Genomic DNA, 16,078 nt, shown 5'->3' with positions numbered 1-16,078 from the left:
CCTTGGTATTTCCTTCTCTTCTGCGATTTCCATGGCATTGCCTTTTCTTCTTTTTTGATCATCTCTAGGAAGAACAACTTTCAGAGTCATTAGTAGAAAGTAAGAAAATGATATGAAATTAAAATGACTAGTTATAGGAATCAGTATGCTCCTAATCTATTTAAATATGCTTTTTCTTTCCTTTGCTGACCAATAGCTGGTAAGGGTAAGTATTGTCATGATTTTTTTCTTTGCTTCATTTATCAAAATTTTTATAATAATATGATATTTGAAGGAATATCATGATCTTGTTTACAATGTTAGTCTCCTATTTCCTAGGCAAACTGAGAATGTTTAGGTTAACTTTACCATTTATGAAACAAAAGTCTATTTTTGCCACAAGAGGAAAAACAGTATCTACCAATCACGTGGACATAAAGATAATGGCTGAGAAGGTGTTATATAGCATGGAAAAGAAATACTCAGTAATGTTAACTGGAAAAATACTAAACTATGTATGTGATATTTTAACTGTTAAAAATTTGTATAAATATAGGTAGACCTATACCTAAACTGTTCACAGTGGATGAGTTCAAAGGAATTAGTTACTGGTTCATTTCCCCAGTTTTCTGACATATCTTTGAAGTATCTATGTTATAACTTAAAGAAAGCTCTTAAAAATTAAACACACTGAGTTAATGTTGAGATAGAATGAAATAATGGATTTCTAAAGTCTATCTTATTTGAAGACAACCTTATTATCTGTTTTAGGATATAAATGATGATATGTATTTATAGATTTTTCTGGTATATGAATCTATTTGACTTCACTATTTCTTTGATTTTGAAGATATTTAGAAATTATAAGAAAATACGGTAAACTGAATGGGTGGGTAGGGGGTCTGCTTGCTATCCAAATTTTCTGCTTCAAACAGTACATTGCCTTTGGCAGACTTTTGACAGACATTCTTCAGTTAAACTATTCTTCACTATGCGAAGCACCTGTTTTTTATTTTTCTCTCTTAGGTATATAAGGTCATACAATTTGTATGTAACATAATAAAATACAACACAGTACTAGTTGACTTCCATAATAAAGAAATGTCAGGGGCACCTGGGTGGCTCAGTGGGTTAAAGCATCTGCCTTCAGCTCAGGTCATGATTTCAGGGTCATGGGATCGAGCCCCACGTCGGGCTCTCAGCTCATCGGGGAGTCTGCTTCCTCCTCTGTCTCTGCCTGCCTCTCTGCCTGCCTCTCTGCCTGCTTGTGATCTCTGTCTGTCAAATAAATAAATAAATAAAATCTTACAAAAAAATGTCAAAAATGAACCAGAAAAGTTACCTTCTTTTTAAGTCAAAAAATTTTTAAAAAAATTCTTAAATCGGAATAGGACTTTACATTTAATTTTATGAGCTTATTTTCTTGATTAACCTACTAAGTTAAATTTCACACTTCATAGGTATGTTTTACTTTACGTTTAGTATATAATTTCAAGTAAATGTTGAATATTGGTTTGCTTTGCTTACAATTCTACGTCTGTATGTGTTGATTAAAATTGTCATGTGAAAATACTACTTATTTGTTATTTGCCTCAGAAAGCAAGATGTGTACATTCATACATCCATTTTTAGTCAATTTAACAAAAACAAGCTAAGAAATTATCTGGGTCAATAACAGAGGTGTGAACAAACTCCTAATTAATGTATGTATTGATGTTTCTCTTTGGTGCTCAACATAAAATGTGTACATGAAACAATATCAACCAAGATAATCTACAGAAAATTTTGTAACATAAGAATTCCTATTAGTGGCCACATCGGTGATATAAAAATACATGAGGTCCTTCTCTGTGCCATGTTTAACTTCTTGTGAATTTTCAAGCTCAATGAGAGTTTGAGCTACAAGGAAAGTATAATCAGATGGGGTATCTGTAAATGCCACTACGGGCAAGCTTAAACCGTAGGACCATTTTAAACCAAGTTACTGTATTTCAGAAGGTTCATATGCTGCTTAGTTCAGCTCAGGATTTTGCAGAGAAGAGGATGAGCTCTTAGGTAACAGCACCTTCTTCATAGGCTTTTTGGTACTTGGGTCCTGGACCTGGACCCCTGAGTAGCCTCAGGATGCTTATGAACGGCCACCTCTTCTGCAACATCCCATTTGCCTCTCCCCCACTTCCTTTTCCTCCCCTGTTTTATGTCCCTAATTTCTCTCAACACCAGGAGCAAGAGAGGAAAAAAAATGAAAGGAAGGAAAAAGGAAAAAAATGCAGCATCCTTAGAATTAGTTGCAAAGGAAGACAAAACATTTCAGTTAAATTTTTCCCCATCTCACATTTGGAACTCTGACTTAGATACCTATCCTGGGGCTTGGATTCTTGAGCACATAGGGGCTGGATGTGGTCCGTACCCACCAAAAAGCCCCCTCGCACATACTACAGCGGGGCCTACTAGCTTGTTAATAGTCCTCACGTTGTTTTGTAGGCTAGCTATTTGCAAGTCAGTGTTAACTGTTTTTAAATTGGTACCATCAGCCTACTTATTCGTTTCCCCTGACTTCCAACAGCTATTACCCTAATGAAAAATATAAATTTTCAGGTTGCATTTGAATAAGCCTCTATAATTCCATAAATCTATAGCAAATAATAATCTTTCTCGATTTGGGTTTTATTCCATCCACTTTTACCACACCTGGTGACAGTACCACCCTAAAGACACTGGAGCATATATCCAGCTGTTACCATAGAAACCCTGCACTAGTCTCCTCAATTACCGTGTCCCACATCTGTAGTTAGTCCATAGGTTAATCATCACAATTTATGACAGTTTTGCAGTGCATTGTTCAAGCTCCTATCTTGTTGGTTTCCTTTGATAATTTTCTTATATCATTTTGGAAGATAAACTGAACTGAAATTTGTCATTATCAGTGAACATTTGATTAGTGCCATGAATGATTTTTCATTTAAAACTAGTCATCACAATTTTGTGTTTTAATAAACATTAATTGAAGGTAATCAAGCATCACCCAGTTTTAAAGCAAGTCTCCAAGCCTTGTATTTGGTTATAATTGATTAAAGACACAATTCATTTGATCCAGATGATATCTCTGGTTTCTAAGAGTCGATGTAGATATGTTATGCCAAGAGAAAATTATATTTCACAGAAATAAAAAAAGTAGATAATATTTTAACAAGAGATGTTTTCTTAGTTTACTTGAGTTCATGAGAGGATTTTAAAGTGAGCAATTTATCACACAGGTAGCTCGAAACTGTTGCTTTTTCAAAATTTATTTCTTTATAAATTCATGGAAACTAATGAACCAGTGGTTCATGGTGAAGTATATTTACATAAAATATTTTAAATTGTGCTTATCAGACCTAAAAAGAACGAGATAGAGATTCTTGGTCTTTACAGCCTGTCTTTTGAAGATGGGATACTCCCTAAGAATACATTTCACTTTCATAGAATTATAGCACCAGAGAGATTGTAGGGTTTGTTTGTTTTTTTAATGGACTATTGTTCACCTACAAGTTTTATCACTGTCAATATGGAGTCTGTTTTTATGGCTTAAATTGCTATTACAAATATTTTTTGTCACTAAAGGTAATCATTGGCAAAGTAATTTTTCATTCATATGTATGATTCCAAAAGTCTTGACACATTAGCAAAATATAGTTTAGAATTCTATTTCTTGAGGAAAATGCTTCATAAAATATATTCATTTTTGAAAATATGATTTAATTATAGAAATGAAACAGATTTTTTTTTTCAGGAACTTGTAGATATTTAAAGACTATATGCCATTGCTTTAAAATAAAAATTTTGCTTCTATAAACCTTTATAAAAGATAAAGGTAAAAAGATAATTATATAGCAGGTACTATATGAATTGTAACATATGTATTTTGTAGAATGAAAGAATTATGGATTTTCTGTGGAATTTCTTATATATCCTATTTTCAACAAACAAGTCATTAATGGGTGTTATTTTTAACTTCTTGTTATGACCTTCTCTGGTGAAAGAAATAATGAATAAAATTCAGCAGTTGTTTTATAAAACTAGTAATTACATAAAGGTGACACTAAAAGTTTTTTTTTTACTCAATTAAATGGATAAATGAAGATTTTAAGATTATTTAAAATACAAAATGCCTTGCATTTTTCAGTTTCCTGTCTACTCATATGATTTCACATTATCATATATGTAACTTTGAAAGACTTTCTTTCAAAAGACTGTCAGTCATAAGAATGAAATATAAAAGAAGTTGAATTGTCTCATTTCTCAGTTTAGGAAAAGCAGTTTAATAACATTCAGTGTTCATCTAATTAATACTAATTTACCACATGTAATGCATTTAATTGTTCAGTTAAGTAATTAGTGAATGTAAAGGAATACATATGCCAGGTTCTCCATGGATCATAACCTCATACCTTCCATCATCAATGAATGCCCATTCGTTGCTTACATGCTATGTTCACCTTTTGATAGCTGTCACTGATGTGAGATCTTTTTTTTTTTAATGTGATTCTGAAGACCCTTCAGCTTGAATTACATAATTCTTCCATCCACAAATATGGCTGAAAGTTGAACTTGACATAGGATCAATATGATCTGGGCTAAATATCTAAATGTGACTGACTATGTTAGCATCATGTCCACAGATCAATACTGAGTTTTATTATGAGCCTGACTCTATAATTGCATTTAATCAATAAACTTTTGTCTCCTTTCCTTTGCAATTTTAGGATTGTACCATATAGGTTTTAAGAACTACATTCAGTTTACATTTAAGACTCTACTTCTTATAATTACCAGAATGAGATCTATCTATGAATCTTAAGGAACAATGGAGCCTCAGCTCTACCATTGTCAGGAGAATCCACTTTTATCCCGATAACTGATTGCTTGCCCAATGCATGCTTCATTTCTAACCGAGCTAATGTAGTAACACCCCAGCACTCCTTTTGGGTGGTGTGTGGCTTTTTCTCTCTCTACTTAGTAAATAACTCGCATTGAAGACTTTGACAAAACATACCATTAATGAAAGCAATCATAAAAGCTTGCCTTTTGATAAACCCGCAGGGTCTACAGGCGTTGAAAGATGCAATCTGTAAAGAACAATAAATTTGGACCTTTGATTGAAGTGCCATTTGGGACGTTGTGCTTTGTCTGCATATTTGCACAAACATGATGCTCCCTTTTTCATGTCTCTTAAACTTGAAGCTTGAGAGCATTCATTGCCATTTCTACATTAAGGTTGGTCCCATTAAAGACTCAAAAAAAAAAAAAAAAAAGACTGGAAGTGGTCCAGTGGAAGCCTGTGTGTTCATTTCTGCCCTAGTTTGCCATTTGAGAAGCAAGCTTCTACCCATCCTTGCTGTTTTTATATGACAAGACCTGGGTTCTTTTCCAGTTGGTTCCTTCTGTAAATGCATACTTAAAATGCATCTCTTTTTCTTAAAATTGGAAAATAAGATTAGTTCTCTGATGAATATTAGAAGTAGCTTAGAGGGAATATAGAAACTTCCTCATTTCAAATGATTTGCAGATTTTTCCAGGCCATCATTCATTAGGCTCCCCAAAAATTGCAATTTGTGTTACTATGCTGAATTCTTGGCATTGTATTTTTTATAATACAAAACAGTCTGGTATCATGAAGCATGCATTTTGTGTTCAAAAACTGTATTTGCCCATTATTAAGCCAGAAAAATAAATGTATTGTACATCCTTTTCTGAATTTACAGATGCAGACCGTTTTCAGAAACATGGTATGGATGAGTTTATTTCTGCTAATCCTTGCAAGCTTGACCACGCCTTCCTTTTTCGAATACTCCAGAGGCAGACTTTGGATCACAGACTGAATGATTCCTATTCTTGCTTGGTAAGTACAATTCTGTCTCTCCAGTCTCCTATAGGTTAGAATGAAAGTTTTTTTTTTTTTTTTTTTTTTTTTAAGTGAGAAACACTTGTTATGAAGCGGTATTTTATTCCTGACTCCTTTAATAACTGTATTGGGAATTAAGGATAAAGGATTCCAATCGATTGCTTCCCAATTTGAAAATTATACACTTGAAGACCACTGCTGTGCCACTCAATAGACAGGAGAGGAGACTCAAACAGACACTGAATTGTGGGTTATCAGTCCCTCTGGAGAAGGCTGAATGAAAATAAAGGCTTTAATGAAGATTTAAAAAAAAAAAAAAAAAAAAAAAAAAACCTCTGGGAAAGGATTTACTAAGACCTATATAGACATGTGGAGGTTTAAATTCTGCTTACCAAATGTTGCTATTCTCCATTTCTCTCTTTTGTTCCTAGAGAGACAACCCAGGTGACGGGTAAGGAAACAGTGTGAGAAATGATACGACAGGGCTACATGTAACAGAGGAAACCTTTGGTTTCATTTAGCCCTCCAAAAGATCATTTGGATTCCTTAAAAAATTAAATTAAATCAAGAAAACTGCTACTCTCTCTGGTTGAAACCAGACAAAATTTGGGATAGAAAGTATAATTTACCTTCTGAAGGAATGCTTGACTGCTCAGAATATGGACATTAAACTGAAGCCTAGCATCCATATGGGCCCTTCCAAGGATTTATATTGTCGGTGACAATTCCTCTGAAATGTATCCAGCCGGACTTTCCCTGTTTCTGTCACCACAGAGTCTCTTGGCTCCTGAATGTGTCAGCTACCGACAGTACAGCTACATTGTCTTTAAGATTTCAGACAGAATGTGCTCTAAGCTCACTGGAGATGTTTGCATAGACAGGAAGAACTGCAACCACTTACTGCTGTGATCACAACTTACTGCCTGATAAAGCATTTTTTAGAAGAATTTTTTTTCCTGATAGACTCTTTATTAAGTACCTATTACTCAACATGTCACTGTATGGCCGAAACCCGCTCCAGCCCCAACTTTACGTGAAGAGTAAGAGCATCACAAAACCCTGTGGTATCTTCCCAGGGGGGAAGCACACCTAGAGGGGACACCAGTAGGGGGGCTTCCCTGGTGGATTCCACTCAGTGAAGTTAGTTGATGAGTGATCAGAAGTTGGTGGGTTGGGTGAACCATCCCACGTGTCATGAGAGGTCTGAAAACACCTCTCACCTACACCGTGTCTTCAACTGTATCTAGAACATGGTGTCATGGGAGTGTTTGGAGACAGGATGGTCCTGGAAGTAGATTGTGACTCAACAAGTGATTTTCAGTGTCCTGAGCCATTCACTGAAGGTCACTGAACTACATGGAGATCGTAGTAACTCACAGGCATGGTGCCTCCGATACGACACAGACGTGCTCTTTGTCCAGCCGAGGGCTTGCCCCATCACCATGGTCCTTAGGTGCTCTTTTTCCCTCCTCTTCTTTGTGTTATTGCTGTCTTACCTTTCTACGTGGCTCACCAGTCTTTTCTTTCCCTTGCACAATTTTCCTGCCTCCTTTCAAAACTGTTTATTTTTAGTCCATATAATTCATCGAAACATTTTATAAAGCAACTCTGCTTAACCCTGACCTCCAGTGTCAGCCGAGCAGGCTCACATGCACACACGAACACACACGCACCCTTTTCGTCTCATTTCAAGAGAACAAAAAAGCTATTGTAAGGCATTAGCTCTGCTTATATTGGTCCTAGAAGGACAAACTGAATGAGAACAGTGTCCCAAATATGCAAATTCCCAAATACTGCATGTTCACCACCACTAAACTTAACTGGAATTGTCTTAGTTCACTTTATAACATGTCGTTGGCAACTAGGCAATTTCAATAATAGTGTCTGCTTTAACCATTCTCTTTTTATTGGACTCATTCAGGGATTGAAGTTTGTCAGAATGTTCTTCTCTGGGACTGACAACTTAGATACCGTGAATAAATTTGGCCCATTTTGAATGACAGTGGAGAAAAGCAGGTAGTTTGTGCCTTGCCACAGCAGTGAAGAGAATCGTATTCGATTACGAGTGTCCCAGATCAGGTCCAAAATTGATGACATTAGCTTTATGAAAATAACATAAAACATACCACTAATTTTTAAAAAAATATATCAGAAGACACTTGGATTCAGCTTCTCCTTATAATGTCAAAGAGTGCCTGCAGAAAAGCAAATCCTAGTACAGAAAGGAAAAAAAAAAATTTTTTTTTTCTTTTGCAGGGTTGGTTCAGTCCTGGCCAAGTCTTTGTGTTAGATGAGTACTGTGCCCGTTATGGTGTGAGAGGCTGTCACAGACATCTCTGCTACCTGACAGAACTGATGGAACATTCAGAAAACGGTGCTGTCATTGACCCAACCCTGCTCCATTACAGTTTTGCATTCTGCGCCTCTCATGTGCATGGCAACAGGTATTTTTACTTGCAAACACACAGTGTGAAATGGGTAGGGTTGACTTGGAAAGAGAGAAAAATGTGCTTTGCCACTATCACCTAGTAACAGATTTTAAATAGCAAACACTTCTTGCAAGAGGTGGGGAAAAAACCCACAAAGGAAAAATGTACATCAATATGCTGTTGATTTAGGTTGGGTGCACTTTATGTTTCTTTTTGCCGTTAAAGCCACTTGAAAGAGAAAGGGAGAGAATATCTGTGAGATTAGAAGTTGCCTTTTAGTTCTTAGGTACCACCTAGTACTAGGGGCTGCACAGCTTAAGTGTCCTCTGTATTTCTATTGTTATGCATATGTGTGTCAGGGTAAGGCTTGCTAGCGGGTTTGTGTGTGCCCAATGATTCTTCCTTTTCCACTGTGGAATAAGCTTTCATTGATCAAGCAAGATGAGCAGGGAGGTTTATGTGGAATCTTCTCTTAGCCCCTTCCCTAATCTATACTTTATTTTATTTTATTTTTAATTTTACTTATTAATTGGTTACAGAGAAGGAGAGCACAAGCAGGGGAGCAGCAGGCAGAGGGAGAAGAAGGCTCCTTGCTGATCCTCCCCATCCGTACTTTAGGAACAAGTGTCCCTTTTTAGTGTTTTGAGCCAAAGAGGTAAAAAATCATCTAATGCAGGCCCTCACAATCATGTGCCTCTAAGCTTAAAATCTCTCCATGCTCTAATCCCTCTCTTCGCCTAATCCTGTTCCCAGGGAACCTTTTCTGGGGTTCCTCCCACAAAGGAGGTACCCTTTCTCCCACCCCCCTTTTAATTTGTTTCAATCATTATTCCTTCTCTCTCTCTCTCTCTCTCTCTCTCTGTATTTCCTTTCTTTCTACAACCCTGTGTAAGCTTTTCCTAGCCTCACAACAGAACAGAGTGGTCAAGGAACTCTGAAGTCAGATTGCCAGGGTTCAAAGGAATGCGAATTCATGGTGTAAGGTGTAGGGCAAGCTTCATACTCCAGTCTTGTCTGAACTACCCTATCTGTAAGGAAGATAAAACGTGGTATCTCTCTTGGAATCCATGAATCATCATGGGAATCAAATGCATTAATGTATATCAAGCACTTCGAACAGTGCCCTGCACATGAATAGTCCAAACAAGTTAACTGATAGTTCCCATTGTCGTAAGTATTGTCAAGCTGCCAGCCTACCTTTCCATTGTTCTCTTTTATCTTCCCAACCAAATTTCGCTCTCCATTCCTCTCACTGGGCTTCCGGCTCCTGGCTTGCCAAGAAGGCTTCTTGAAATAGATTGAGTAAGGACCTGGTCCTGTAGCCTCTTCTCCGGCTTCGCCCTCCTTACTCCTGTTGAAAAGCTCATGCTGCAGACTCTCTGAGGGCTTGTGCCGCTTGAGAGGCTGCTCGTCTTCCCGGAAGCAGGACTGTCTCATCTTGGCTCCCTTCTTATTTATTTTTGCCCTTCTCTTTGCTAATAACTTTTTTCCTCCTGCAAGTGCAGTATAGTTCTTTTCTCACGTGTGTTCTTGAACTTGCTCTGTTCTAAGGATTTTTCTACCTCACAGAAAAATTGTACTCCAGTGATCTTGCCCCTTTCCACAGCTTTGGTGACCTGTCTTTATACAGATAATTCCAAACCAATTACTCTCCTAAGCTATAGGTCTCTATCAACAATTGACAGCTTGAATGGTCTGGCACTTTCAACCCTCTGGGTATAAAATGAAGCCCATCCTCTTGGGGCGCCGGGTGGCTCAGTGGTTAAGCATCTGACTTGCTTTTGGCTCAGGTCATGATCTTAGGGTCTTGGGGATTGAGCCCCATATCAGGCTCAGTGCACGATATGTTTGGGATTCTCTCTCTCCTCTCCCCTTGCCCCTCCTCCCCTCTCTAAAATATAAATGTTAGAAAAAAAAAAAATTAAGTCCATCATCTCACTAAACTGGCTCCTGTACCTCTTTTAGCTCGCAGCAGGCTGCCTGACAAAAAGTAACACTCCTGGCACAGAATAGGTGTTCAATAAACATTCGATTGATGAATGAACAACTGCATTAGTTAATGTTGATATCACGTCCATTTGTGGCCTATTCATTCTGTGTTCATCTTTTTCTTTTATCTCCTAGACCTAGTTTGTCGCCCGTGCCAGTGTTCTGCCTTCGTAGCACCCCTCATGTTAGACTTGATCACTTCCATTGCACTATCCAAATTCGAGCCTTCTTTTTCTTCTTGTTAATGGATCTTTGTATATCTCTCTACTACTTTTTCTCCCTACAGCAGTCTAGCAATCAGCTTCAGAATTACAGATTAACTTCTCTTACACTCCTTTTAGTAAACTTCAGTGGTTCTTGTTTGATTATGAAATTAAAGATAAGTTCCAAGCTACAGTATGTGGGCTTTCTCAACATTGTTCTTGTCCCATCTGCCCAGACTTCTCTCCAAGTATCCCTCCCCAAATAATCTTTACCCCAGGCAACTCATTTATTCTCCACATAATGTTTCTCTTTTTCCAAGTGTGTGGTAGTCTGATATCATAAAACTCCTTGAAGAGGATTTCTGTTATCTCAAACACAAAATACCTTTTATCTGTAGTTTCCTTATAAACTTTCTCATGTAAACCTACACGCTAAATCAATCCACACACATTCCCCTGCTTCTATCCCACAAGGTCCTATCTTGAAAGCAAAAACTGGTTCTCGTCACCTGTTACGCTCTGTAGGACAGACCATATTGCCTTGCATGTTTTGGCCACAATATGTATTTGTTGAATTGAAGTCATCATTGTTGCCACTTTTCATCCCACCGTAAAATAAAACCAATCCTAGTCTCAAGATGTGTTCAAGGTTTTACTCAGTGAAAGGTTCAGGGTTTTACCTCGGGTTTTACCTCAGTTCAGGGTTTTAACTGAGCCTTACTTGGGAATGAGAGAGTAGTTGTAGATCATAGTCCCATTTCCCATTACCCCAAAGTAAGCCATCTCCACTCCACAAACTTTACTGGGGGGTAGGGAGCAGTAAGAGAGTGGCAAGAACAGGGGACAGTTGCTATGGCTGATCGACAACTAACCTGGGCGTTTTTTTTGCTCAACCAGTTTCTTAGCTCCTGACCAGTAGATGACTTCCCCCTGACCAGTGGATATCAAAAGATAGGTCTGTCGACGTTAGGCAGGACTCGGAAATGCAAGAGGTTAAAAAGATGGCAGTGAAACAGACATGCCCTAAGAATTTAGTGTGATCAGATGATTTTAGTCATTAACACTGGAAGGGATAATTAAATTGAAAACATTAAGTAGGAAATTCAGCTAATGCTTCCCCAAAACGTGTGTGTTGAGACACATTTTAATGGAAAGTTACTGAGGCACCTGGAAACTGCTGCTTCGGAGGCAGCCTGATTTGAATCTATAGGTTGCCATAGTTACTTTTATTCTATAAAACTATTGTTTTCCTTTATAATGGTACACTGTAAAGTATAATTTCAGCTGTGTTTATATGTTCCGGTATGTATTATACCTAATATTACACATTAAATCCATTTTCTAGGTTAAAATGTGTACATTTTTCGGAGTCGCTGGGTGGTGGTAAACAAATTTGAGTCAGTATGGGATTCAACATTTAGATGACACATAGATTAAGGAAAAAAGGAGAAATGCCGGTCTTAGGGAAATTTGAACCTTAGTTTAAAGTAGAGGCTATCTAAGATAAAGTGAAGGGTAACGTGTTTCCTGTCATCTTCAGAGTCTAACAGATATCACTCAGAAATGTCATACTGTCACCGTAAAAGAATCAAAAAGAGACAAAAGATCCCTACTTGAATCTGACTCTGAAATCTGCAAAGTGACCTAGGCTGGGCAAATCACTTAACCTTTCTGAACCTCCAAGGTTCATATGTAGAAGGGGCAATAGTGACAGCTCTACCTACTTTTCCTTTTCCTGGTTTTCTCATCTCACAATGTACATCCCGGTGGCTGGGTGGCCAAGGCAAGCGTGTTAGAGCTGTAACACCTCATGCCAAGTGGAAAGACTGTGGCGCATACGTAATTAGAACTCTTCAGTTTTTTGCTGATAGAATGTTCATGTATTTGCAACCTGGCCTCGGGAACTAAGCTTCTCTTCCCCAGGTCTGCGGTATCTGCTGTTCCCAGAGACTTTTGTTGAAAATACCGTCCACATCAAGTCTGACTTTTCCACAGTCCCTGCATGTCTCTCTTTAGGATCATTTTTATGTCTGTCGAGACACACATTCAGAGCACCGTTTGGCTCATTACCTGAGCTACCTCTGTCGAAAATTCAAAAGGAGAAAGGATTGCCTTTTGTTACCGACTGAAGTGAAGGACAGCGGTGCTGTCTGGGCGGCGACGTCTCCGGGAGCACATTCTATTGCAGGCTCCGAGCTCTCCCGGGGCTCCCTGCCGCCGCGTCTCCCCTGAATAGCTCTCGGAGCGTCTCAGCAACGAAAGAAGAGAGTTCAACAGAAAAGGTCTGGCTGGTGCTAAGACTGAGAAGAGAGAGGAAAAGAAAGGCAGAAAGCAAAAAGCGAGTCAAGGACAGACAGAGACACATTCCCGCAGGAGGACGGCCGCACGCGCCCGTGAATAGCACAGCCACTCCCTGGGCGAGCGCGCCCCTGGGGACCCACAGCAGCCAGAAAAGGGCCTTTCGGAGACAATGCACCGCAGGGCAAAGTTCTAGGTCGATGTGTGCGGTTATACAATCTGGTTTCGCTCGTCGCGCGGGGGGGGCGAGGGAGCTAAAGAAGCAGCACAGAATGGCTGGCACCTCTCGGCCGACTGTCTGGTGTGGATGCAGCACCCTGGCGAAGGCGGGCCGGGCCCAGGACTGGGACACGACTGGGGCGCATCCGTAAGGTCATCCCTGCTTTCTCTGGACTCCAGCTTGTGTCACAGAGCAGTAGGTGGCCTTCACGGGATCCCTCGTGCTATGATAGGATGATGTCCCTGTCTTCACAGATGATAACATTTCCTCTTACTTATCACTGCAGAAATTGGGCCTCAACTTTTCCCATCTCTTGTTTTAGAGACCCGGGTGCATTTTTGAGTAAAATCATAGAGAATTGCACCCAATAGGCTCATCAAGGATTTTCCTTGCCCCCTTCCCCCCCCCCTTACCACTTGCTTCTTAATCCTAGTCTTTGATATAGGACATAGAGAAAATAAGTTAAATGTTCTATCAGTTGTGAATCTGGAGACTCGCTTCTGGGACCGGTGGGCAGCTCGATCAACTGCTAGGAGCAAGGGTGGTTTTCCTGTCATGGGGCTTGTTAAACAGGTTTCCTCTGCCAGGCACAAAGGTGGAAGGGGCAGTGGTCACTGAGTACCTTTTCAGTATACCCTGAGGCTGCTTTCTGGATTCTGTCAGAACCTATAGAGCAACCTCAGATCTGCCTCAGTGAAGCTTGCCTAGCAATAACATCTGTCCCCACTGATGGGGAGTTTAGTACTGGAGTAAAGGAACTGTGCCTTTCAAAACGAGACAGACAAAAGCAGGAAGTGAGCGGTAGGCGGAGAGACTGAGTGTGTTGCCGGTAGCACTGAGCCAGGAGTCAGAACATCTGTCTTCCTGTCCTGGCTCTCCCGTTAGGAGCTATTTCATTTTTGAGCAGTTGATCCAGTCTGAGCCTCAGTTTCCCGTCTGTTCATTATGAATAGTTATATCAATGCTGCATAACTCATGTTGCTGGAAGACCCTGTGGGCCTAATGGGACAGTGGCAAAGACATGGCCCAAAACAGGAGTCAAGAAGGCCGTCATCCAAGGTAGGTCAGTCACTAGACTGCGACCCGAAGACTGCTTTTGAAGGTCACTAGTCGTTTGCCTCTGTTTTCCCTGCATGCCATTCATTAGCAGCATAAAACTCGGGATTTTTCTGAAATAATATATAAAAGAGGCCACTGGATTGACCATGGGAGGGTACATCCTTGAGAAAGAGGCAAGGCAAAGGGTTTTCTCGATGTGTGTTAGAATTCAGATCAGGTTACCAACAGAAACAAGAGCCACCCCTCAGTGTAGCTTTTCTTAAGCATTTAGAGCCTTCTAAGTCTGGAATTAGGTGTGAAGAAGTTTGGAGTCTTCAGTTGGATCTCCATGTGACTTTCTAATGTATTAAAGTTTTTTAAGAAGGTAGTATGTAATGCTATTACATAAAAAGCTATCTAGTGAGTGCTGTGAAGTGTGTAAACCTGGCGATTCACAGACCTGTACCCCTGGGACTGATAAAACATTATATGTTCATAAAAGTTTTAAAAATGTTATAAAAAGCCATCTATGCACATCCACACCACTTACTGTTACCAGTCAGTTTAGGGTTTTTAGATCCATGTTGATACACAAAATTGGCCAGTTATTTCCCTTTCTCATACTCCTCTCATCCAGGCTATCATAGCCATATAAAATGAGTTGGGAGAGTTTTCTAGCTTGCTCTGGATAAGTGTCAAATGACTTATTTTTTGAATATTTATCAATAACTCATCTTTAAAGCCATCAGGGCTTTGAGCCTAATATGTGGAAAGATTTTTACTTATTGCATTAGTTAATTTTGTGGTTAAAGAACTGTATAAGCTTTCCGTTTATCTCTTGAGCAAGTTTTGTAGGGTTTCGGCTTTCCAGGAAATAATGCATTTTACCTAAGTTTTCAAATGCGTTGATATTAATTTCACATTGTTCTCTTTGTAGTTTTTGCTCCACCAGCTTTTTGCACATCCTAATATTGTTTATTTTTAACTTCTCTTTTTCCCCCCAATTCATCTTGCCTGAAGTATGTAAACTTTATTAGTCTTTTCAATCATGTAACTTCTGGCTTTGTTAAACAAGACTGCTCCTTCTCCTTTTCATTAATTTTTTTTTTTAAATCAACTTTTTAGAGTAATTTTAGATTTGCAGAAAATCTGTGAGGATACTACAGGGAATTTCTGTGTTGGTTTCCTCTAATGTTACCATCCTATATTAGCATGGTCTATTTGTCAAGACTTAAGAAGCCAACATTGGCATGTTACTGTTAACCACTGGTTCTTATCTGGATTTCACAGTCCATTTTTTAATTTTTTTAAGATTTTATTTATTTGACAGAGAGAGACACAGTGAGAGAGGGAACACAAGCAAGGGGAGTGGGAGAGGGAGTAGCAGGCTTCCCGCTGAACAGGGAGCACGATGTGGGGTTCGATCCCAGGACCCTGGGATCATGACCTGAGCTAGAGGCAGAGGCTTAACCCACTGAGCCACCCAGGCACCCCCATTTTTTTCATTGATGTCCTTTTTTTCTATTCCAAGGTCCAACTCAGGATGCCATTCATACTGCATTCAGTTGTCAAGTTTCCTCTGATCTGTGGCCATTCCTCAGTCTTGTTTTTCCACGACCTTGTTAGTTTGGGAGAGTTTTGGTCAAGTATCTTGTCAAACATCCCTCAATTTGGGTTTGTGTGACATTTTCATGGTTAGACTGAGGTGATGGGTTTTTGAAGAAATGAAATGCTCTCTCCCCTCATCCTGTCAGGGAGTACGTGATATCCATAGGACACCACTGGTCATGTTAGTCAAGGTAATATATGCCAGGTTTCTCCACTGTAAAGATAGTATTTTGCTTTCTGTATATTTTTTTGGAAGTAAGTTACTAGGTTCCACTCACACTCAAGTGGAATTAAATGACACTTCCCTGAGGGAGGACCAATTACATACTTTATTTGGAATTCTTCTGCAAGGAAAATTGTTCTCTATTTAATCAACCATTTGTTTATATCAGTCTGGATTCATCTGTAGTTATTTGGTACTTTGCATTGT

The 16,078-nt window shown here is 39.2% G+C and overlaps 1 protein-coding gene across 21 annotated transcripts in view; it reads left to right on the top strand.

The window, feature by feature from the left end:
- Window positions 1–16,078, top strand: part of CADPS2 (calcium dependent secretion activator 2) — a 533,537-nt gene that overhangs the window by 378,229 nt on the left and 139,230 nt on the right. For all 21 annotated transcript variants that reach the window (XM_059171710.1, XM_059171704.1, XM_059171699.1 and 18 more), the window contains exons 12-13: window positions 5,724–5,860; window positions 8,120–8,307. In XM_059171710.1, the coding sequence (XP_059027693.1) occupies window positions 5,724–5,860; window positions 8,120–8,307 (325 nt within the window). The remainder of the gene's footprint in view (window positions 1–5,723; window positions 5,861–8,119; window positions 8,308–16,078) is intronic.

Source organism: Mustela lutreola, chromosome 4, assembly GCF_030435805.1.
Source record: "Mustela lutreola isolate mMusLut2 chromosome 4, mMusLut2.pri, whole genome shotgun sequence".
Lineage (NCBI taxonomy): Eukaryota > Metazoa > Chordata > Mammalia > Carnivora > Mustelidae > Mustela > Mustela lutreola.
Note: the sequence above shows the minus strand (reverse complement) of the source record. Positions and strands in the feature narration are given on the sequence as shown.